Raw genomic sequence first — 23361 nt, forward strand, 5'->3', positions numbered from 1 at the left:
GAATGGATGAACACCCAGAAAGCCAAATCAAGAGAAGGAGAGTAAGACGTTGCTTGAGCCCCTGGGACAAGCCACACCTGAAACCCACTACCTCTAAACTGTTGGTTGCATGAAGCACTATACATGTAGGTGTATGTATATATCATGTTATCTTGTGTTCTTTTTGTTGTTGTTGTTCTTTTATTCTTTTTGGGGGGGATTCTTGCAAAAGAAAAAAAATTCTAACAGATACCCTTATTCAAATAAACATTCATATTTCTCCTCTCCAACAGCCACACTGTCTTTATCCAGTGAGTCGCAGGCATGCAGACATGGAGGTTTTGTCTTGAATTTATGCAAAGGTTTTCTCCCGAGTCCTGTCTACGTGGAGTCACAGTGGTTGGCACAGACAACATCTGTTTTTAAACTAGAGAACTGCGGGCTTTGCCCTGAGCTTGGGAAAGGGTCTTCGCCCACATGGATCATTTCTGCCGTGGATGCCTAGGCAATTCAACAAAGGGAAGGCAAGGCTAGAGGGGGCAGAGGTATTTTCAAATAGAAGGAAAAACCGGTCTGAAGCTGCTGATTCAACAATTTTGGTCCAAAAGGCTTTTAGAACTCTTTTCTTCTCTAGCCCACGCATCCTCTGCACTGCTAGTGGCGTATTCTGAGATAGAGATCTGATCGTTTCTGTATGTCTGCACTTTGAAAGTCTGTCACAGAGAGGGGGGTAAAGAGTAACTGCAGCAGAGAAACCTGACAAGCACGACCGCACCCAGGTGATCGAGGTCAACATCAAGAGTGAGAAGTCATGTTGATCGTAGGTACCAATGACATGCTGTGGTGAGAATGGGATTTTGTGTCCGTGGTCTTCCTCCTAAAACCCATGCCCCCGGTCTGATCCCGAGAAAAAAAAACCCAGAAGAGGGGCAACCCACAATATATCTAACCCACACTCCTCAAAACCGTCAAGGTCTTTATCAAAAATAAGGAGAGTGTGAGAAACACACAGCCAAGAGGCGCCTAAGGAAACCTGCCTACCCATGTAATGCGCTGTCTGGATGAGATCCTGGAACGAGAGAAGGACATTAGGTAAAAACTAAGGATATCGGAATGAAGCACAGACTTTAGTTAAGAGAATGACATAGAGATATTCAGTGAATAACATTGTATGCCTGTTGGTTCAATTAGTGACAAGTATACTGTACTAATATAATATGTTAATAATAGAAGGATCTGTATGTTTGTGGGAACTTTATGTGGGAACTCACTGTACTACTCTCTGTTCAAGTTTTCTGTAAACCTAAGACTGTTCTAAAAAATAAAGTCTATTAAAAATAAAGTTTATTTAAAAATCCACTACTGGATTTTTGTTGCAGCAGGAAGGTTTCCTAAAATTCAGAGATCAGAAGGGTCCTTGAAATGATTACAGCGGTCCACGGACACAGTCTTAAGTAACCCTGAGCCACATTAAATATGCTTTCATTGATCATTTTCAATCCTTCTGATTTAGTAACAAAGAGGAACTCTTGGTTTAGCCCCAGAAACACTTCTCCAAACCTTGCCTGTCTCCCTTTTTAACAAAGAAAGGGAAAGCCCCAGGTTCAGAACTTTGTTTTCATTATTTTTACTGCTCTTCTATTTACTGATGCCTATGAATAGAAAATGATCCTACTTTCGCCTTTATGATAGTGGCATTTTTTAACAGTTATTTAAATAGAAAAGTAAGCTCAAGGGCGCCTGGGTGGCTCAGTCGCTAGGCATTTGCCTTTGGCTCAGGTCATGATCCCAGGGTCCTGGGATCGAGCCCCGCATGGGGCTCCTTGCTCGGCGGGAAGCCTGCTTCTCCCTCTCCCACGCCCCCTGCTTGTGTTCCCTCTCTCGCTGTGTCTCTCTCTGTCAAATAAAGAAAATCTTAAAAAAAAAAAAAAAGAAAAGTGAGCCCATTTAATTTTTTAAAATTACTATATAAGACTAGATACTGTCTTCAGCTATGCAAGGCTCAAGAGAGTGGTGTTTAAATGACTGAAGGTGAGACTTCATATACTAGGTCTATGCCCTTCGGCATGGTGCTCGAAGCCCCCTCCCACCTGGGGACACCTGTCCACTGTCTTGTCACCAAATGCTCCACCCTGCAAACCTAGAAGCGCCTAGGTCAGGGGCACTGAGGCCCAGACCCTGGGGGCTTAGAAGAAATAAAGAGGCCCATGGAGAGCAGGTGTAAATCCAATGTACTTTCAGGGCTCTATTTTCCCACGTGGGTTGATTTCCCCTGGAGTCCATGGCCTCACTGCATGGCCATCCGTTCTCTCATAGTATTGGCCAGTTGTGGCATTCTCGAAGCAACCAGTTCCTTCGGGTCTCTGTGAGCTGAATAGCCACATTAGAGCCCAAACTTGCAACACAGAAGCACTGACAGGTGGAAACAAGTGGGATCTGCAGCCCAGTCTGTACGTCCCCAGGGCTTGATGCATCTCTGGAACAGAGGGGCTTGCTGAGTACTGGGTTCAAAGCGTGGCTCCACCACATACAATCAGTGGGACCCTGGGTGAGGTATGTAAGCTCCCTGGGCCTCCCCTTCCTTGTCTGAGCAGAATGACAGTTCCTGCCTCATGAGATTACTGTGAGGAAAAGTTCACATGAGCGTGACATTTAGCACAAGGCCAGCTCCAGAGATGGGCTCTACAAATGTACGCTCCTCGTCTCTGCCGGCCCAGAATTTCCCTCACTGTCAAGTGCGGATCCTGACAGTATCTACCTCATGGGACTGTCGTCGGGAAGAAACAAGTTCATGCGAGTTAGTCCTAGCAAATGCTCAATCATGTCCAATTATTTTTATCTGTGTTCATTTACTAGTAGTACAGTTATTATTGTGGATTAGCACTTCTAAGAGCTGGAACAGCTCTCCAAGTTTTGGTAAGAGCCATTCACCGTTACAGGCAGCAGTCAAGGCAGATTTTTTTAAGGTCAAAGCCTCAGGTATAGCCGAATTACGTCTATGCGCCTCAGTGGAAATAATGTACGGCTCGACCTGCAGATGAGTCCCGCGGTGCACAGGCTGGTACCTTTCTTAGCAAAAGGAGTGGTTTGTGAGGAAAGAAGCAGAGGTTCCCTCTGGCCAGCTGGGTTTACATAATCAGGCTTGAATGCAAGCCGGCTGCTTCAGGAAGCTCTATGAAGGAAGAAATTCCTGTCCAACAAAAGTTCTTTTTCTACAAAAAGGCAACATAATGAAAAGGGCACCCCTGCAGACTGCCCCAAAATGTTCTGGACTGTGGGAGAATTTCACACACAGCGGCTGTGAGTCCATAGAGCAAATGATACGTCCCCTGTGTCATCAGGGGCCAACTGGGGGGGAGGTCCTCTCCCACCCTCTCCTCCCCAGAGAGTCTTTGGGGAATATATATTTCTGTTCTGGAGCCTGGCGGACAGTCTTGGGTTGCAATGAACTTACCATACATGCTTGAGTCAGTCACGTCTAACTGGGCCTCAGTTTCCCCATTTGTAAAATGAGACTATTGGACACAGAGCATCTAACACACTTTCTAGCTTTGATAATCAATTACTCTTTCATTTCAATAATGGTAAGATTTGGTAATTCATTTCTTGGCATACAATTCAAACCTCTAAAGAAATCAGGAGCTGGTTCCCCACCATGATCCACAGTTGGGCGGTGAGGGCTGGTGAGCCCTTGCATGGATGATTTTGTATGTTTTTCTGGATGATTTTGTGTGTGTAACCAAGTGTATCCAGGGCTAGCTATTATTCCTGCTTGCCCAGCTTTCTTGTCCCTCTCTTCCAGAATAAAGCCTATTTCTCCCCTTTGGAGACTGCCCCTCCCACATCACTGAGGCTGTCAATCACATGGCCTCACCCGCCCAGCTCCCTTGAATAAGGTAATTGGATGCATGATCCAAAAAGGACCAGGAAGAGTCCCTTGAGGGGGCTGATGTGGATGCTTGGAGGGAGAGGGTACCTGCTTTTAAGCCCCAGAATGCTCAGAGCTGTTGGGAGCCACCTTTGCCACCAAGTAGAAAGAACCCGGCAGGGACTGATGTCAACCCCATGGAAAGTTAAGAGGAAACAGGGGAAAAAGAGAAAGGGAGGGAGGGAGAGGAGGAAGAAAGGAAGAGAGAAAAGGTGGGAAGGAGGAAAAGAGGAAGGGAGAGAAGAGAGGAGCAGGGAGAGACTGAAAGAGAGAGAGAGAAAACGAAGGGGATGGGATGGCGGGAGGGAAGGAAGAAGGGAGAGCCCACCAGTGACTTCATTTCTTTTTTTTTTTTAAGATTTTATTTATTTATTTGACAGAGACACAGCGAGAGAGGGAACACAAGCCGGGGGAGTGGGAGAGGGAGAAGCAGGCTTCCTGCGGAGCAGGGAGCCCGATGCGGGGCTCGATCCCAGGACTCTGGGATCATGACCAGAGCCGAAGGCAGACGCTTAATGACTGAGCCGCCCAGGCGCCCCCAGTGACTTAATTTCTTAATATGAACCTCCAGATCCAGCTACGTGTAATGGGAAATTTGTGCCTCGGCTGCTCCAGCGAAGTGAGTGCACAATTTTCCTCTGCCTTTCTTTTTTCTTCAAGACCCTAAGTTCCTCAAATGAAGACCCATGACCCAAGCAAGATTAGAAACCACCACAATCGGAGCATTTAGTAGAGATGGAATGAACTCACTTCAGAAAGAAACAAAGTTTATTTGATGAATAGAAATAAGGCGATCAGCACAAAGTACTTCTCATACACAGGATAACAAAGTTCTGAACTGTACATACCTTGAGTGCTGTTGTACTTCTACTAGACACAAGGTTACAATGACTGGCTAATACATGCCCACTGGTAGTTTCTGAGGGTTCTTTAGTTTTATTTATTGTTTTCATATCGAAATCCATAATCACATGGTCAATATTCACAACCCACATGCCACTCACTTGAAGAAAAATGACAAGAAGCACTATCAAACAAGGGTCTCTGGGAATTAGATACACTGACCCCTGGCAGCATTCAAATGCCACTCTGCACAAACACATCTCAGATAGAGCTTATGTCAACACATTTGAGGTCTCATCATAAACACTGTTTAAAAAGTAAATTGAAACCCACTTTCAAATGAAAGTTGACACGCTGTTCACGTGCATACTGGATACACAAAAATCATTAAATACAAAACCGAGACTGTACATCAAAATCAAATGGGGTATAAAGTCCAAGCCTGCTTTTGCACAAGGCAAGAAGACCAACTTCTCCTAAATGTTAGCCTCAACTATTTTTTTTTCAACTTCATTATGATTAGAGGGGTACCTGCTAACGTTTTGCGCAAAGGAAATATCTCCCCAACATCACAGTGTTTGTTGTAAACCCAGAGACTATTTTTGTGAAAAGGGGTTTTTTTGGTAACCCCCAAACATCAGAGAATGTTACACGAAATGGGAAAAGATGCTATGTCAGACGGAATTTAATTTTTAAGGGACTAAATAATATGCCCCTGTAACGCTAAGATTGATAATACTTTAAATCAACAAAAGTGGGGCAAAAAATGCCCCCCCAAACAATAGCTGGGACAAAATTGGCACATACTTAGAAATAGCTAACTATACATGGTTGGTTGCTTTTTCTGTTTTGAGGACCCTATTTTCCCTAGTGGATTTCCTACTCCTACTTCAAGTATTCAGTTGCAGAGTTCAGGTCAGGATCTGGCCGCAGGAGTCGATGAGGACCGCCTTTTTGAGGGCACCCAAATTGTTCACGGGGACACGTTTGTGTGGCCTGGGTTTTCAATGCGACATTATGTCAAAATGTGCTATAAACGCTTGCAAAGAACTCTGCTCTCTTCTCCGGTCAAGGTCCTAAATCCCTTTGATAGTTAAAGGACAAACTTTTTAAACATGAATGTATTTGGATTGTTTATGCAACACGAAAGCTTTACATAGTTCGTTATACTTACTGACAACAAGAACAAAGCCAGAAGCAAAGAAACCTGCTTGAAAATATTACTCCTAATGCACCAAGGATGAACAGTGCAACTCAGACACAGTTTCATCTTCCCCGACAAATAAGGTGTCTGTCTTTTAAATATCTCTATGGCTCACGGGAGAGGTCCGGAGTTAATTGCACCAACATTTTGAAAAGTAATAATAACAACTAAATTCAATGCAAGACTTCAGGAACATCTGAAATGTTAGAATCCTTCCCACAGCAGCAAAGAAAGACAACTGTATTTATTAAGGCCACTCATGCTTAGCTTCACTGTTTATCCTTTTAAGAATGCAGATTTTCACCTCCCACTTGCATACCTGTGGAAGGCTTTCTTCCCTTGACAAGAAAGTGGATCAATGCGGGAGTTGCACACGTTTGCCAGACTGGTCGTGAGTTCTATGAAGTTATAACAACTTTCCTTATTGTTTAATCTTCAGAGAAAGCCGTAGGAGTTAAATTCTCCTTAGTACCATGTCACTGTATGTAAAAGACTTCCAAATTTGGTCTCTTTCCCTGGCATGTGCTTTAAATAATGACTCTGTACCCACACACATGCTGTGTAGCGCTGTAGACAGATACACAGCTCTTGTGATTATTCCTCATTCATCAATGTTTTCATGTTTGATGCCGAAAATGCTTTGGAATCCATGTTGGAGACATTTTTTTAAAAAATGAGAAATGACCCTTCATTTACAGAAGATCGAAGCTTATACTGTTTGCACAGCATTTGGATCTGGAAATGTGAATGAGTCCCAGCTTCTTCGTGGAGACCTGCGTGTTTGAGAATGGTAAGAGCCTGAGGCTGGGCACATCCCTGCCACGGGGATGTGTGGGCCTCATGGGATAGAAAGGTGCGGGTGCCTCAGGCTTTTGCCACTCTCCAGTCCAAAGACAGGGTAGATAAAATCATGAATGATCGATTTAGATGTGCCATGCTTTGTCAGAGACACACACCATGTTCTCATAAGGCGATTTCTTGGCAGGTATTAGTGGTTTAAAAAATTGATTTCATTCCAACCTGGCCCAGAGGTAACTACTGGTTACACCATCAAAATGTGGTTCTTCAAACAGCGGATTAAAGAAATAGAGGAGGGTAAAGGCTCGCCATTTTTGGTGTTTTGGTTTCTTCGTCAAACACTCCATGCATCGTGGTATACAAACACGGCCAACACCATTCACTCACAGAATTTACACTTTTTGATAATCTAATGCATTAGGAATGACCACTTCGACTGAACCAGCAGAAAAACTGGAGATGAAGCTAGTGGTCCAACAGAAGCTGAAGCCACATGGAGTTCAAATTTACCCCACAATGTTTAAGTAACATAAATAAAACGTATCAAATAATGACATTCAGAAGAGATGATCACATTTTAAATGCCCAAATCCCGACCCCCCCCAAAAAAGGAGGATCTGTCATTTTCCTCCTCCTCCTCATTCTTCCTGTCCAACATATCTGAATCCATGAGAAATGACATGAGATGATAAAGGAAATATCAAGTTGAACAGAACTGTGCGCCATAATGACAACGAAAGCCCCTCTTCCAGTCCTGATGAGCGTTCCAGGTGGTGATGGCCAGTGACGTGAGCCACGCTGCAACAGTTTATCAGAATATTGCTGCAGAGCTGCGTTTCCCCTTTAGTTAGCTCTTCTGATCGCTGCAACAAGAAAAGCATACAATTTAGCAGGGAAAGCAACTGCCACTGAAAGAGGAGAGAATCCTGGCCGGCGTTCCCATACCCCCACCCCTGCACTGGCCCTCCACTACTCTCTTTGGTTGGGGTTGGTTGGCATGGGGAGGGAGTCCATGGGGAGGAAACATAGAGGAAGGACAGAGTGAACTTTAAGTTAAATTATGTCCCATAAACACATCCAAGAAGAGGCCTCTTTCAAAAGATGTCACATACAGGTATCGAGGTCTCTTGATGGGCAAAAAGAAAGTGAAAGGAAGTATACCAAAATGTTCCGGTGATTACCTTCTACGTGACCAGATTACATGTTCGTTTTTTTTCTCTCCGTGCTTTTCTACAATGAGTACGGTTCTTAAACTATTTTTAACTTGACTTTATAGGGATTAGATAGTGAAAGATGGTCGGAACACCAGCAAACGTCACATCCGCTTCCAAACCAGACCAACAATTTAAAAGAATACTGGACCTAGTCATTCCACTGCTCAGTGTGAACGCAGGGGAATGGAAAACAGGGACTCAGACACCGGTACACAAATGTTCACAGCAGCGTTGTTCACAATAACCAACAGGTAGAAACAACCACCAGGCATCTGCCAGCAAAGGAGTGATTAAACGAATGTGGTATATACATACAGTGGAATATCACTCAGCTCTAAAAAGAAATGAAGTTTTGAGTCATGCCACAATATGAGGGACACTTGAAGACATCACGGCAGTGAAATAAGTGAAAGAAGCCAGGCACAAAGGACAAACACTGCATCATTCCACTTACATGAAATATCTCAAATAGACAAATTCGTAGATGCAGAAAATAGATTAGAGGTTTGCCAGGGGCTGGAGGAGACGGGGGAATAGGGAGCTACTGCTTAATGGGTACAATTAAGCGATTGCTTGGGATAGTGAGAAAGTTCTAGAAATGGACAGTAGGGGTTGTGCAACCCCGTGCATGCACTAAATGCCACTGAATTAGGCTTATTGTACACTTAAATTGGTTAAAATGGTGCATTTTAGGGCGCCTGGGTGGCTCAGTCAGTTAAGCATCTGCCTTCAGCTCAGGTCATGATGCCAGGGTCCTGGGATCGAGCCCCGCATCGGGCTCCCTGCTCCGCAGGAAGCCTGCTTCTCCCTCTCCACCCACCCCGCCCGCTTGTGTTCCCTCTCTCGCTGTGTCTCTCTCTGTCAAATAAATAAATAAAATCTTTAAAAAAATTACTTTAAAAAAAGGTGCATTTTAACGTATATTTTGCCATAGGAAAAACATATTTTAAAAAAGGATATTGATCTCTCCTTAAATAGAGAAGAACAAAACAAAGTTGGCTTTCCTCCCCGCAGGCAAGGGCGTGTGTGTGTGTGTGTGTGTGTGTGTGTGTCTGTGTGTGTGTGCGTGCGTGCTTGACCCTAAACATAAATGGAACAGCCATCCATCCGCATGTGTCATGCTCCAGGGCATGGATAAACAGGAACACCCCACATTTTCTCACCGCCCCAGCAAGAGGGCCTGGTGCAGAATACAAGTGCAGCCTGGGAAAATCAGTGAAATGGGTGGGAAGAGAGGCCCGGCCCATCAGACCCTTTAGACGATGACTGGCTTCCCTGTTGATGCTCGTTATCATTCACATATGGCCTTTGAATACTTCAGGAGTTTCCGGGCACATGGCAACAGTGCAGCTATCTGGGGAATATGGCAGGGAGGGGAAAGATCAAACACACACACACACTTACACATGTGTGAGCCACTTTTTATATATAGCCGGAGCTGTCTGATTTGGTGGCTGATGCACAGAATTTCTCCAGCCACACTGACAAATGAGCGCGCCAAAGATCCCGGTGTCCGAACAGGTAGGCAGTTACTCCCAGCCCTGGTTAAACAGTACAAATGAAATATGTGGCTTGGATGAACTCTGCTAATTCATACTCTGAGGAGTTTGGTGTAACCCTTCTGGTTAAGAAACTTGAATCGGGGCAAAAAAATGACTTTTGCAGAGCCAGAAAGCTAGGGAGTTCCTAGAGCAGATCATATTACTCATTCTGGCACATAAAATCTCTGCAAACTTTGTATGAAAATTGTAAGTCAGAGCACGCTTTCTGCTTCATGAGCTGTGCATAGCTCTAATTCTTTTGTGCATTAAGCATTTCTTAATCATCCTTTTAAAGGGCTGACCAATATATTAAAAGGCCACATGATTAAAAGGTAAAGAGAAACCCAAAGTAGTACTAAAATGCACCGGTCATATTTTACAGATGGCGAAACGAGTGAAAAATAATTACAGTGAATGCCTGATGTCCTTGATGTTTTTCCAAGATAAAGTAGCAAAGAACAATCATTTATTCAGTTGAGAGAAAGATTTCCAGCTGGGTAACAGGTCACTAGGCAGAATACAGTGCCTCACAAGGGCCGTATGCTGCTTTGGGGCAAGGTTTATGCTGCGGAAAAGAGAACACTCAGAAACGGTTTGCCACTCCTTCCGCCAGACAATCCATTCACTGGGAGGCTGACATGGCTTCGAGAGAAAGACTCAGATGACATTGCCAGCAGTTAGAAATGCAGATGATCCTTTGTTGGGGGGCCAATAAGCCTCCGCTTTAAAAAAATAAAAAAGGAATCCTAGTTTCCAGCAATGAGGCAATCCAGGCAGCCACCCACGGCGGGATAATCTCTGGCCAATCCCACCTCACCTGGAGGGTCACAGCAGGCCACTCTGTCCCCATGCATCTTCTCCTGAAGCACCCAACTCAGTGTGCTCACTGGTGCCCCCATCAGCGCTATTTCAATAAGGACATCTCCTCCATCTTGGGTTCCCTGGGTACAACCTGCATTCACAGTCCCATTGCCCTCAGGATGGAGGAAGGACTCTAGCCATGCTGGCCCCTCTCCCTCCAGCCCCACGCTTCAGGTTCCACTTGTGCTGGACTTGCTTCTACAATCTAAAGCCTTCCTTTCTCCTCACCTCACAACCTTGTCTTTCTGTCTTGATGAGCATTTACACCAACCCTCCACGTGCCTGATGCCCGCTCACTCTCTGGTCTCAGTTTAGACATCACTTCCTCCCTGGAAGCCTTGTCCTGTGTGTGGGATGTAGCACAAGGAGTCTCACGCTCACTTCACTGTCCCCTTCTGGTGATGTGTCTGGACTTGAACTATCCAATATGGTAGCCACCGGCCACGTGTGGCTACTCAGCACTTGAAATATGTTGGTCCAAATTGAGATGTGCTCTAAGTGTAAAATATACACCAGATTTTAAATAAGTAAGGACTTATTTTTTAATATTGATTTAAAATGATTATAAATTAATATATTGAATTTTAGATTTAGTATGAATTTAGTTTTTCCTTCTGTTTTTTTCTTTTCCTCTGAATTTAATTTTTAACTGTTTCTTGAAATTCCAGTTAACGTACAGTGTAATATTGATTGGCATGAATTTCATTTTTTTAATATTGATTTCATGTTAAAATAATATTTGGGACATACTGGATCAAGTTAAATATAGTTCTACAATTAATTTCACCTGTTTCTTATTACTTTTTTTATATTTTATTTATTTATTTGTCAGAGAGAGAGAGAGAGAGAGAAAGAACACACACAAGCAGGGGGAGCGGCAGGCAGAGGGAGAAGCAGGCTCCCCGTTGAGCAGGGAGCCCGATGTGGGACTCGATCCCAGGATCCTGGGATCATGACCTGAGCTGAAGGCAGACACTTAACTGACTAAGCCACCCAGGTGCCCCTTTTATTACTATTTTTAATGTGGCTACTAGAAAATTGAAAACTCCTGATGTGGCTTGCTTTATATTTCTATCTGAATAACACTGGTCTAGGCTATAACATCTAGGAGGGAGGGGCCAGGCCAGTCTTGCTCACTTAGCACTCCTGTGCCTTGCACAGTTCATGGAACAAACTGATTCACTTGTGCATTCCACAGGTATTAGAGGGCATCTAGAGTAGGCAGAATCCTACCCTCCACCAAGATTTCCTGCCCTGATCCCTGAGACCAAGACTGTGAACATCTTCACACCATGATTATGCCACCTTGCAGATGTAATGAAGGTCACAGTCAGCTGGCTTTAAGTTAATCAAGAGGGACGATCTGAGTGAGCCTAATCTAATCGCAGAAGCTTTGAATAGCAGAGGCTTTTTCTTTTGCTAGTCCTGGGAGAGAAAGGGAAACTTGAAACATGACTGGCGTTCGCTGTGCTGAGATGGAGGGAATCAATGCACAAGGACCCGAAAGTGTCCCACACGATCAAAATGCAGCCCCCAACTGACAGCCAGCGACAAAACAGGACCCTCAGTCCTACAACCACAAGGAACTGAATCTGTCAGCAACTCTAATGAGCTTGGAGGTGGGTGCTTCCCCAGAACGTCCAGGTTAGCGTTGTCCAGCTCGGTCCACACCTTGACTTTGGCCTCATGAGACCCTAAGGGGAGAACCCAGTGGTGTGTGACTTGGCTTCTGACGTAGAAACTGTGAGATAATAAACGAGTGTTGTTTTAGGCACAACGTTTGCCTGGATAGAAAACAAATACAGCTCCTCTCTGTGTCAGGCAGTGTGCCTGGTGCTGGGGGTACAGTAATAACAAAGACAGACAAAATCCGTGCCCTCATGAAGCCTGTATTTTTAGGAGTAAGACAGACAATAAACAGATACAAAAATAGATAAGAGAATGAGGATTTTAAAAAATCTGTGGCTCAAAGGAAATGATCAGGGATCTGTGACTGGCATGCTGAAAATTTATTGACTATCTGACAATTATGATGTATTTTTTTAATACGGGAAGATGTCCACAATTTTCCAGTGAAAAAAGCAGATTACAACTCTTTATGGGTAGTTCAATCTTATTTTTGCAGCAACACACTCATAAACATAAACACTTGCAAATGCTTATACCAGAATATTGTTAATAATGATCTCTGGGTGGTGGTTTAAAACTTTCTTTATAATAATAAAAATAAATAAATAGAACTTTCTTTAGAATCTTTGTTGTTGCTGCACTTAGATTTTTTTAAAACCAAAGAATGTGTAACTAGTCTCATAGTAGAATAGAAGCCTATTTCCATTGTGAAAAATCTTGACTTGATTCTCGGGAAGGGAACCAAGCTTGCAGTGGGCGTGCGGGGGGGGGGGGGGGGGGTGCCTGGGGGGGTTGGGTGGGCGGGCTGAGGCCAGCAGTAAGATTCCGCCCCAGGACAAGCGCCCCCAGGAGAGCAGGCTATAAACGTGTGGTGTCTCACAAATATTCCTTCAGACTGTTTTTCTTTGGAATAAAGACACCTGCCTGATTATGACTTTCTTCTCCTGCCCTTTCAGTAGTGATTTGCAGAAACTGGCTGGGAGAAAGGGGTCTTTGGTAAACACGGAGGGGTTAAAGGGGAAACTGTTTAATAACAGTAGTAAAACGCAGGCTATTTTTGACATCTGGGTTAATGTCCATTACGCTCCATGTGCTTTCCAAATGTGTGCTGTGCCCCCAGGTACAAAAACAGACACCCATTCACCACGGCTTCGGACGCCCAGACATCGCTCACGGTGCCCACGTAAGAGCAAGCCCCTGATAGGCTCATTAACAGCTGCCGGAATAGAAGAGCTGCTCATTCCTGGGGGTGCAGCAGGCATCCTGCAGAATCACTCCACTAAGTGATTCTGGAATCACAGGAAAACCCAATAGAGTCATTTCTGCTCCCCCCCCAAAATTCTATAACTACATCTGTGTTATTACTTAACATCTTTTAAAACGGGGCGGAATGGGTTTCCCGTTTTTCTCATGAAGATTTATTTATTATTGTTGTGATCAAAGTGGCAACAAATTATGTTAAATCATTTAATTTTCTTGATAGGAGCAACCACCTTGAAGCCATAATTCAAAAATATGAGTGGAGAGCAACATTTTACCTTGTGAGTGGCCCTCCTACAGCCCCACAGGGCAATAAAATGTAACACTTGAGAGCCCGAAGGGCTGGGGGTGGGGGTGGGGTGGGCCGAGCCAGCGTGCAGCCAGCTCAGAATTGCAAACTGCCGTTAGGCATGGTAGAGCTTTCTGGGACGGGGCAAAGGAGAGACTCTGGATTTGGATTTCAACTTCGGGTTCTGTGTGCTGAGTGCAACTCACCTGCAGTTTCTTTCTTTAAATAAAGGAAATCAAATGCATGGCAGCACTTATACTGCTAGGTCTCCTGAGGATTTATTTCTGTAGTTGTTATTGTAGTCAGAATAATTCATAACTAATGTTTGGTGCCCCCCATCTACCGTGGTGCTCTGTGATTTTGCTCTAATGACCTCAAACAAGCTTGAGAGCGCCATGGTACTAATCGGGGGGACGGCCCCTGACACAGATGAGGAAACTGAGGCTTCCAGGGACTAAACGCTTTATGTCAAGTTCCCACCTTCCTGGGGTCTGACTTGAACCCATCTCTTCTTGCTTTTAGAGCCCATTCTTTTTACTATGATGCCAGAAATTTCTAGACCTTGGTCCTTTGTTTTCCACCTTCTCAGTTTTTGTAGTCTTCATAACACCTGTCATGTTGAATCGATAATTTTCTTTAAAAATCTTCTCTAAAAACTTAAATTGCCCTTTTAAGAAAGATTTGTTTTTTTGTAAGTGCTTGTTTGCATCATTCTTAAAAAATAGGGCTTACACTCGAAAATAAAAAGATTTATTTTCATGCCATAATGAAGCCAGTATTTGTCTAATACACATTATAGTAACTGCATAGCTATTAAAATAAAAGTGTCCAGGAAACACCTAAAGCTATCTTCTTGCAGACATGCAGGGCCCTGCCCGCCCCTAGCCCCATCTTGGAGACCATTCCCACTGCCCAGCAGTGGCCGTGCAGGTGGCACCTGGCGTGGGTCATCGGGCCGGCACATTCTCATACTCGGGCCACCAGCCATTCTCAGCACTGCCTCAGTTCACATTTGAGGCCGGGCTACTATGCGCCAGCTTTTCTCTTTTCAAGGGCAGACAGCAGCAGAAATAAAAGTCAGAAATCTGCCACTCAACATCAGCATTAGGTGTTCTGTGTAAATTTTAAAACATCGTTGAATAGAAACGTGCCTTTAGTTGTAAGTTTCCTTAAGATAATACTTCCTCAGCCTGAGGCACTGCCCATAAGCGAAAGCCAAAGGGCTTTTTTACTTTACTCCAGGATTTCATGATTTGATACCATGGACACTCGGGGCTGAGTCAGTCTTTGTTGTGCGGATGCTTACCATTATAGGATGCTTAGCAGCATCACCGACTCTCCCAGTCATGACAATCAGAAATGGCTCCCAATCTTGCCCAGATATCCCCGGGGGGGGGGGGGGGGCAGAATCCCTCCCCCTAGATGAGGACCCTGGTCTAATCCATTGTTTTTGTATTTAATGGGTTGACTGTGATGTTTTAAATATATTTTTTTGGTAAGGCATGTATCGCATACATGCATCTACCAACGCACACAAGACATGAACAGATTTTGCAGAAATAAACACCTACGCTAAGCTGCCATCATATTATTTCCGACACGGCGGCACAGATGTAAGAGTCCTGTGGAAATAGGTACAATCTAAGTAATTAAAATAATGAAAATGTACAACGTATCTGACATAACGTAGAAATGCCACAATCCTGAGATAGCGAGACACCTCAGTCACTTGCTGAGCTAAGTGAAAAGGTAAAATCTAGTTTAAATTTATAGCATTCCTTCAGTGTCCCTCTAGGAGTTTGGCATCTTGCCAGGGTTCCTTGTTAAAAATTTGTTAAACGTGTTTGGCATTAATGCAAACACAAAGTGGTCATTTGTTACAAATTCTATTGGAATGCATTCATTTAAGGCAATGAAGTAGTTACTAGAAAAGAAAAAAAATGTTCATTAAGTACATTTTAAAAATACAATGATGTATGCAGTGTGGAGCTGTGGCGCCCCAGCGGCTATATAATCGCGGACAGAATAACCACACATTGTGTTTAGTTTGAAATTGGAATCTTTTAAACATAAGTGATAGAACAAAAACTGGTTTTGTTTGTTGTCAAAACCGATGTTAGTCTTTCTTTCCTGAACTAGTTAAAATAACCAAAAGTTTGGCATTCGATTTCTAACATCTCAGATCAGTGAAACGTATAGGTTAAAATAATGCTCTGGGAATCTCCGGGAGCGCCGAGAGTGGCATTGGAGACAGGGACTGTTTCAACAAACAGAACGCCGGGGCCCGGGGCCCCCCGAGTCATCCCGGAGAAGCCCGCGCAGGGAGGGCCACTACCTCCGTGTCTCCCGGTTGTCTGAGGTTATTAGGTTACCTGGAGAGGGAAAAACCATCGGCTTTCATCACGGAGACGATGGAATCCTATGAGCAAATACCCTACGCCCTGTGTCTACCTTCCTGTCTCACCCTGAGCGGCTCACACAAAGGAATTATTGCTGAGTAACGGTGACTCCCTAGCTCCCCGCAGAAAGGGCTCTGAAGCTCAGCTCTGGGAGAGAGGGGTTATTTGTCACCGTAGGACGTTTGGCCCTGCAACACAGCTGGCTGTGGATGTCAGCGTAGAACACACCATCTCGGGGTCCCCGAATGCTTGCGAGAGCCGGTCCGAAAGGTGAATCGAAAATTCGCACTTCACAAGAATGTTCAGAAGTTATTCACTGTCTTCTCCTTCCCTCTCTCTCTTCCTCTGACATATTTGTTGCCATGAAAGTGTCCAGACAATAAAATCCCAGTGGCCTGGAGTGTCACGAGCCCAAATCCCCATGGCCCCCAAGTCTCTCTTTAGGTTGGCCTCTCTTGTCATCTGAGTTTGGTATTACCCAGTCTGCCCTTGAAGGGCATGGATCCGGGGTATCTTGGCCCCAAGTTCTTGAAATCTTCTCATAGATCAAGAGTAAACTTAGACAAAACCTAGCATCCTGCATGTGGCCTGGAGAAGTTTGCCTTTCCCTTCCCAAGTGCCCCAAAAGACCAAGAACCAGTCGGTCTGAGAACAGGGAGAAAATACTTAACTTCCAGAAGTCACAGGAGTACCTGAGAGAAAAGATAAGAAACACACTCTGAGTACTATTACAGAGCACATCCTGGTTTTAGACCATTCGGTGGGCCCTCTTGCAGAGAAAGAATACACAAATAGTCCACATCATTAGGGCCTCTCCCAGGGTCTTGGGAAAAGTCTATCTACTTGAGGGGTCCCAAAGCTGAAGCCCCATTAGCTTCATGATAAATTCCTCTGCCTGCAATTTAAACTTAGTTTTGAGGTGGCATTTTCAAATTCAATTGAGAATAAAGTAAAACATGTTCTCAAATCCCTTCCTGACAAGAATTCAGTTTTAGGGTGAACTTGCCCTAGCACAGCCGACCCCCAGGGAAACATCTCTTCAGCCTGGGTTCTGAGAAAGTGGTCATGAGCAGGAATGAGGTGCTCCTCCTAGAAAGAGGAGCCGGCAAGGCATTTTGCAGAATTTGAAACATGAAGGAACAATTTGATATCTCAAGTTTGCCGACGAGAAGTGGCTCAGATGACAAGTGTTTACAACAGGATCTTCATAGAGCCAATAATGGCAATTAGTCCCCAGAATTTGAAGGCTCCCTTCCCGCCTCGCTGGGGTGGAATGCCATTTACTCTTGGGCTGGCGACTAATTAGGGGTCTCTTTTGAAGATCAAGGTTTTGTGATCCCTGCTTCTTAATAACATGGTTTGCCTGTCGGCCACCTGGGTCCAGGCAAGACCTCCCTCTCCCCCTCCCCAAACAGCAGGCACTGCCTTAGGCCAGAAGCAAGTGTGGGCAGGAAAACACAGATCCAGCCAGTTGAGCAATTTAACCTCTTCACCGCCGAGGGCCTGCAGCCCACTGCTTGCTTCGGCCGCCCAGAAACAGAGAGAGTGGACCTCGTTTCTCAGACAGGGCAGAAAGCCTGCGTGTAATGCAGAGAACCCCCCTTCGTGGTGCAAACACTATGCAGCATGCTTTCTTGTGCAGGAAGAGAGGCAGGAAGACTCCACTTTTCCAAATGAGTGGCAAATCAAGAGGCCCTTTGCATTTGCTTCAGGCTGGGCCATTTCCAGAACGGATCTTAGAAGTGACCGGTATAAAGAAGGCTGGGGGTCCAGGACAGTCAAGTGCACCTTCTGGAGCTCTCATCTAACTGGTCATCGGGCCCAAGAGGCCGAGGTGCCTGCATCGGCAGAGCTCTTGCCAGGGTCCCCATGGCCTTGCTATACGCTGGTGGCCTGGCGGCTATGCTCTTTCATGGGAGAGGCCAACACAGCAGGAAAAGTAAGCTGCAAAGAATTAAACTTGTAACAACTTGGGCAAAGCACACACAGCGAGCAAGGCTGGTCCTTGGGCTGTTGACACATTCTGGCCTGGGTCGGTTGTGGTCACTAAACCCATTAGCGTTCCGATGTGGCAACAGCTACTGCAGCAAGTTCAAGGTGTGTTTGTTTAGTTTCTAAACGCTGGGTGCGCACTGGGACTGATGGCCGCTGAGGGCAGTCAACCCTGCTGCCACAAACACAGTCGTCCTTGTCACTGATCTGAAATTCCTATTTTAAACTATTTATTTTTGGCAGATAGGGGCTGAATGGAGTTTTGCATTTGATTAACTGTGCTTCAATTTCAACTTGCTTCAAACTTTTCTGTGTTTTCAAAGCAACCAAATCAGTTTCCTGCAACAAAAGGTACTAGCCTCCTTGGGGGTGGGGAAGACCTCTCTGGCAGGAGGAGAGAAAAAAAGGAAATGTATAAACCCAAGCCAGCAACCAGCTGAGCGAAGGCAGGTCTTTTAGAGACATTCAGGGTCTCTGAGCCCTCGGAGACCTAATCCACACCCACCTGCAAATAAGGGAATAGGAAAAAAGCAATCTCCTTTTGGTCGGCAGAGTTGAAAGGGATATGGTCAGCAGAGTTGTGTCTCTTAAATGAGATTCAGTTTGGATTTGATATGGGCTTCAAGTTATGCTTATGAAAAGTGTGAGAATCATCTATCATTCCTTCCTTCCTTCCTCTCCCTCCCACAATTTTTTTTTAAAGATTTTATTTATTTATTTGGCAGAGAGAGACACAGCGAGAGAGGGAACACAAGCAGGGGGAGTGAGAGAGGGAGAAGCAGGCTTCCCGCGGAGCAAGGAGCCCGATGTGGGGCTCGATCCCAGGACCCTGGGATCATGATTGGAGCCGAAGGCAGACACCTAGCGACTGAGCCACCCAGGCACCCCTTCCTCCCACAATTTTTAAAGCCTCTATCAGGAGCCATGCTAAGTCCTAGGGACATGTAGCTGAACGAGATAGATGCTGACTTTGTGGAAGGCACATCTAGTGAGCATGCCAGATATTACATTAAAAAAATAATTAAAATAATTAAAATTTCGGTAAGTACCAAGGAGGAGACTGACCCCCTCAAATTCACTGAGCACAGACACTTTTGTTCTATGGCATTCAGTCTTCACGCTGCTGGAGAGGTTGCTATTATTAGCCCATTACATAGCTCTGGAAACAGAAGCAGAGAGGTAAAGTTACACACTCGGTCACAGCTAGTCAGGGGTGGAGTTGTGGTGCCATTTTGCACACTGAGATATCCAATCCCAATTTACAGGAGCACATCGGGTCTGGTCTGTCAGGAGGGCTGGAGAGACTTTCCAAGGAAGTAACATCGCTGGTGGTTCCATACACCAACTGGGAGGGAATGGCTACTTCTTCCTCCTTTTCCTCATCTTCTTTTGCACTGTGCTAACGGAAAAGAAAGTTTGTGGATTTCTATGCATTCCTAGGTTTTGTCCAGACTCTCTGTCCTTTCAAATGGATTTTTAGTTAGTGCTTTTTGTCTCTCACCAAGAGCTCACCTACAGGCTCCTTCAAAAGCCTCCACTTCAGAGTACTGAGGTCCATGCATCCTCCTTCCCCTCCAAGAACTTGCACTGTGGCCTTCCAGCGTCATGGCATTGGGGATGATTAATCACTTTTAAATATGAAAAAAATTAACATGTCCGAAGCATTCTTCTCCACTGTCAAATGTTTTGCTTTAACATAGATCCAGAATGGCTCCCTTTCCCAGCAGTTCCAAAGCAATACATTTTCAGTTGGAAATGCAACTGCAGAAATCCCATCCAGAAGCCCCAAGCCATATATCTTAACATCTTAATTTCATTTAGGAGGAATGCAGTGATTGATCATTTATCATTCTGAGATTGAGTGAACTATCTGGAGGATTCCAATCTATTGCTTCTATGCAACTGATGGGATATTCACATGTCTTCTGGCTGCATGAGGGCTTCAGGGTCCAAGTTGTCTTTGAAGGAGTGGAATGCTAAAAAGATTATTGAGGGAGGGTCTGCCTTTACCAGCAAAGTATAACTCGAAGGCTTTACTTGCTCCAAATTAGAGCCTCCCGCCATGATGGCCAGGATGTCTGCTGCTGAGTTACTCCCACTCCTCCCTCCCCACACAGAAAATCTTGCCTTCCTGACCTTATCCTTTGATAGGTAACTTTGAAAAGGCCTGGGGAAAACCTTCACATGAAATCCATTGGCATTGGTGGGACGTGACTTCTTTTCCATGAGATTTCTATTTAACCTAAAGCTGCTTTGTCGCAAAGGAATTTTTACTGCAGTATAAACAAAACGGCGCCTTCCTGGGACATCTGGGCCAGGCCATTGTCATCACAGCTGCCATTTTGGCTTCCACGCAGGGTATCATGATAATCTCTTCATGTTGGGTAGGGTTGCTTGGTCGGCAGGGAAATGGACAGAATGTTATAGAACAAGATTCCTGGAGTATCTATACTACCACCGATCTTGTGCTAGATGTGCCGGCAGGAGCAGGCAATGAAAACACAGTCCTTAAGTCCGTGTATGTGTTCTATAATGGTGGATCCCAACTGAGAACCTACTATGAGTTTCACACAGTGTAGGTTTTAAGAAACACACACAGAACAAGATGCCTCCAAAATTGCAATCCTTCTCTGCGAACACGTACGCGCAGAGTTTGCTCAGGAAGCTCACCGCTCAGTGGACCGTTGCTCAAAGGGAAATGATGATGTCCACTCCCAACGAGGAGCTAGAAGAGAGCAGAGGCAATTTCTGAGGAAATCCAAGGCCAGTCACATTTGTACAGCACTTGAAAGGAGACAGGCTCTCCGGCCGTCTGGGGTGCCTGGGTGGCTCAGTCGTTAAGCGGCTGCCTTCTGCTCAGGTCATGAGCCCAGGGTCCTGGGATCGAGCCCCACATCGGGCTCCCTGCTCCGCAGGAAGCCTGCTTCTCCCTCTCCCACTCCCCCTGCTTGTGTTCCCTCTCTCGCTGTGTCTCTCTCTGTCAAATAAATAAATAAAATCTAAATAAATAAATAAATAAATAAATAAAAGTGGTTGTCTGCCCCTCCAGGTCTGCACAAAGCCCAGCCCTCAGTCCCCCACCTCCAGCTCCAGCTCAGGGGTTCAGTGAGCACTGTAACGCCCCCGGACTGATGGGCCCTGAGGGTAATTGAGAACTGGTGAACAATGGGTCCCTCAGGCAGACCCATTCTCCCACCTGGTATGAGGCTCCTGGCCCTCACAAATGTTTCCAACTTAGACGTGGAAGTGCCCTGAGAGGCAATCCTGTGCTGCTTTTGTCGCTGGTCACTTTGAAGATTAAAGAGGGAAAAACTCATTTTCATAATACAGGAACTGGCTGGCAGTTTCCCTATTAAATCCCAAGGTCCTGGCAGGCAGAGGCTGGGTTTTTAACTCTTCTAAGACAGGCCTGGCAGCCAGGAAAGAGGGCTAGGGAATGCCCTGAGGAAGAACCAGGCCAGAGGTCAAGGAGTGGGGGCATGAAAAGCGGACACCTGCTGCACGACACCAATAGGTTCTGGGGGCATCTTTGGAGCCACTTCCAAAGACCCATAGAGCACGCCCCCAAAGTACTCTAGCAATTCCAGTGTGACCCAGGGGTACGTACATGGGAGGCCTTGGCTCTGCTACAGAGAACTAACTACCTGAGGATCCAGTCCCATGGGATGCTGCAAACCCCTGCAAAAGCACCCAAACTGCCTGCCAGTCAGCGCCCATCTGTGGAGCCAGAAGGAGGCACAGAGCTGGGTCCCCATTTCAGGGCTTTTTGCACATACAGCCCCCTCCTCCTGGAGCACTGTCCCATTACCCTTCACCTAACGGCCTTCTGCTTGTCCTCAGGTGTTCGGTTAAATGCCACTTCTTCAGGGGGACCTTCCCTGACCCACATCCCCTTGCCAAACACACCCTCCACACTCTCTCCCTCCTTTCCCCCGATGTGCTCCTGCTTTGGAACAAGCTGGCGTAGTGCATTTCTGCTAGCATCTGACTGACTCATGTCTGATTGCAGCCCCAGCTGCCTTCGCGAGGACAGGCTGCGGACGTCTTGCTCACTGCTGTATTTCTTACATGGCTGACATGTGGTGGATGCTCAATAAATATGGAAGTGGATTAATGGGAGAGGGGAAGCCATTGATGATAACAAATATGTATTGAATGCTCACTATGCGCCAGGAATATTCCTAAATGCTTTACAGCAGGGATTTTCAACTTCGGCACTACTCACATTTGGGATTGGATAATTCTTTGTTACGGGGGCTGTCCTATGCTTTGTACGATGTTTAGCAGCATCCCCAGCTTCTACCCACTGGATGCCAGGGCGCATGCACCGCCCCCCAAATCATGACAATCAAAACTGTTTCCAGACGTTGCCAAACACCTCTCGGGCGGGCAACCCCACCCCCCACTCCCTGTTGAGAATAACTGATGGACACATATTAACTCACTCCATGTGCACAATCACCCCAAAGAACTGGAATTGTTCTTTACCTCATGTCAGAGTTAAGAAAACTGAGGCCCAGAGTGGTTAAGTGACTTGCTCCAAAAGTCACATCACAAGCAGGAAGCTACACCAGGCCCCAGGCTGTTCAGTTTCTCCATCTGAAGAGGTGCTGGAACGAAAAAGGGCTGGCTCCAGGCCACATGGGTAAAGAGGTGGCCAGTGTGGGACCTGGCCTTTGTCATCTTTGCTCAGTGAGCTTCCTGGCCATGGCCCTGGGCTGCAATTTCAGATTGTCCCAACCCAGAGCCCTTTACTGGGGCTGGGCTGGGTTTCTGGAAGGACTCCTCACACAGATCGGAAGTGGCTACACATCTGCTCACTGACTGCTTCTCTTTCCTGAGTCAGTGGCCAGTGATGCCCAGGCCCTCTGGGAGCAAGGCTGTCAGAAACTAGCAAGATGAGGCCAAAGGTACCTCACTCTTAGGCACACAGAAGGCTCAATGGAATGTTACCTGGAAGCCAGACCTCAGAGCCAGGTCTGCCTACATATCTCACCATGGTCCATAAGCCCCGGGCCGCATTTCAGCCAAACTTGGTAGCAATCCGAATGTGGGGACCACCTACCTTTCTGCACCTGCTCAAGTGACTCCTTTTGTGGACCCTTGGTCTCTCATCCAAGGATGGATAAGAGGGATGACACTGTCCACCTCGGAGGGTTACCCTGAGACAGGGCCTAACAGAAGCTCTGCACACGTGAACTACCTATCACTACTTTCCCTTTCTAGGTTGGCTGCCCTCGGGTAAATCACTTAACCTCTCTGAACCTCAGTGTTGTTTGTTTGTTTTTCATTTACAAAGTGAAGATAATAATTCTAACCTTTCCAGGTGGTTGAGAGAATAAAATGAGTTTGCTTATAAAGCCCCTAGACCTGTGCCTGACATGTAGTAGGTGTTCAATTACCAGTACTTCTTGTTACCACCTC

At 45.7% G+C, this 23361-nt stretch overlaps 1 protein-coding gene across 7 annotated transcripts in view; it reads right to left on the minus strand.

The window, feature by feature from the left end:
• Positions 1–4673: 4673 nt before the first annotated feature.
• Positions 4674–23361, minus strand: part of ERC2 (ELKS/RAB6-interacting/CAST family member 2) — a 985383-nt gene continuing 966695 nt past the window's right edge. For 4 of the 7 annotated variants that reach the window (XM_073901383.1, XM_073901386.1, XM_073901384.1 and 1 more), the window contains one exon: positions 4674–7615. In XM_073901383.1, the coding sequence (XP_073757484.1) occupies positions 7391–7615 (225 nt within the window). In that variant the 3' untranslated portion in view covers positions 4674–7390. The remainder of the gene's footprint in view (positions 7616–23361) is intronic. The other 3 variants (XM_073901385.1, XR_012380904.1, XR_012380905.1) reach the window with 3 other exon arrangements.

This window comes from Callorhinus ursinus, unplaced genomic scaffold, assembly GCF_003265705.2.
Source record: "Callorhinus ursinus isolate GAN/ISIS: 27379988/994484 unplaced genomic scaffold, GSC_fseal_2.0 scaffold15, whole genome shotgun sequence".
NCBI classification, from domain to species: domain Eukaryota; kingdom Metazoa; phylum Chordata; class Mammalia; order Carnivora; family Otariidae; genus Callorhinus; species Callorhinus ursinus.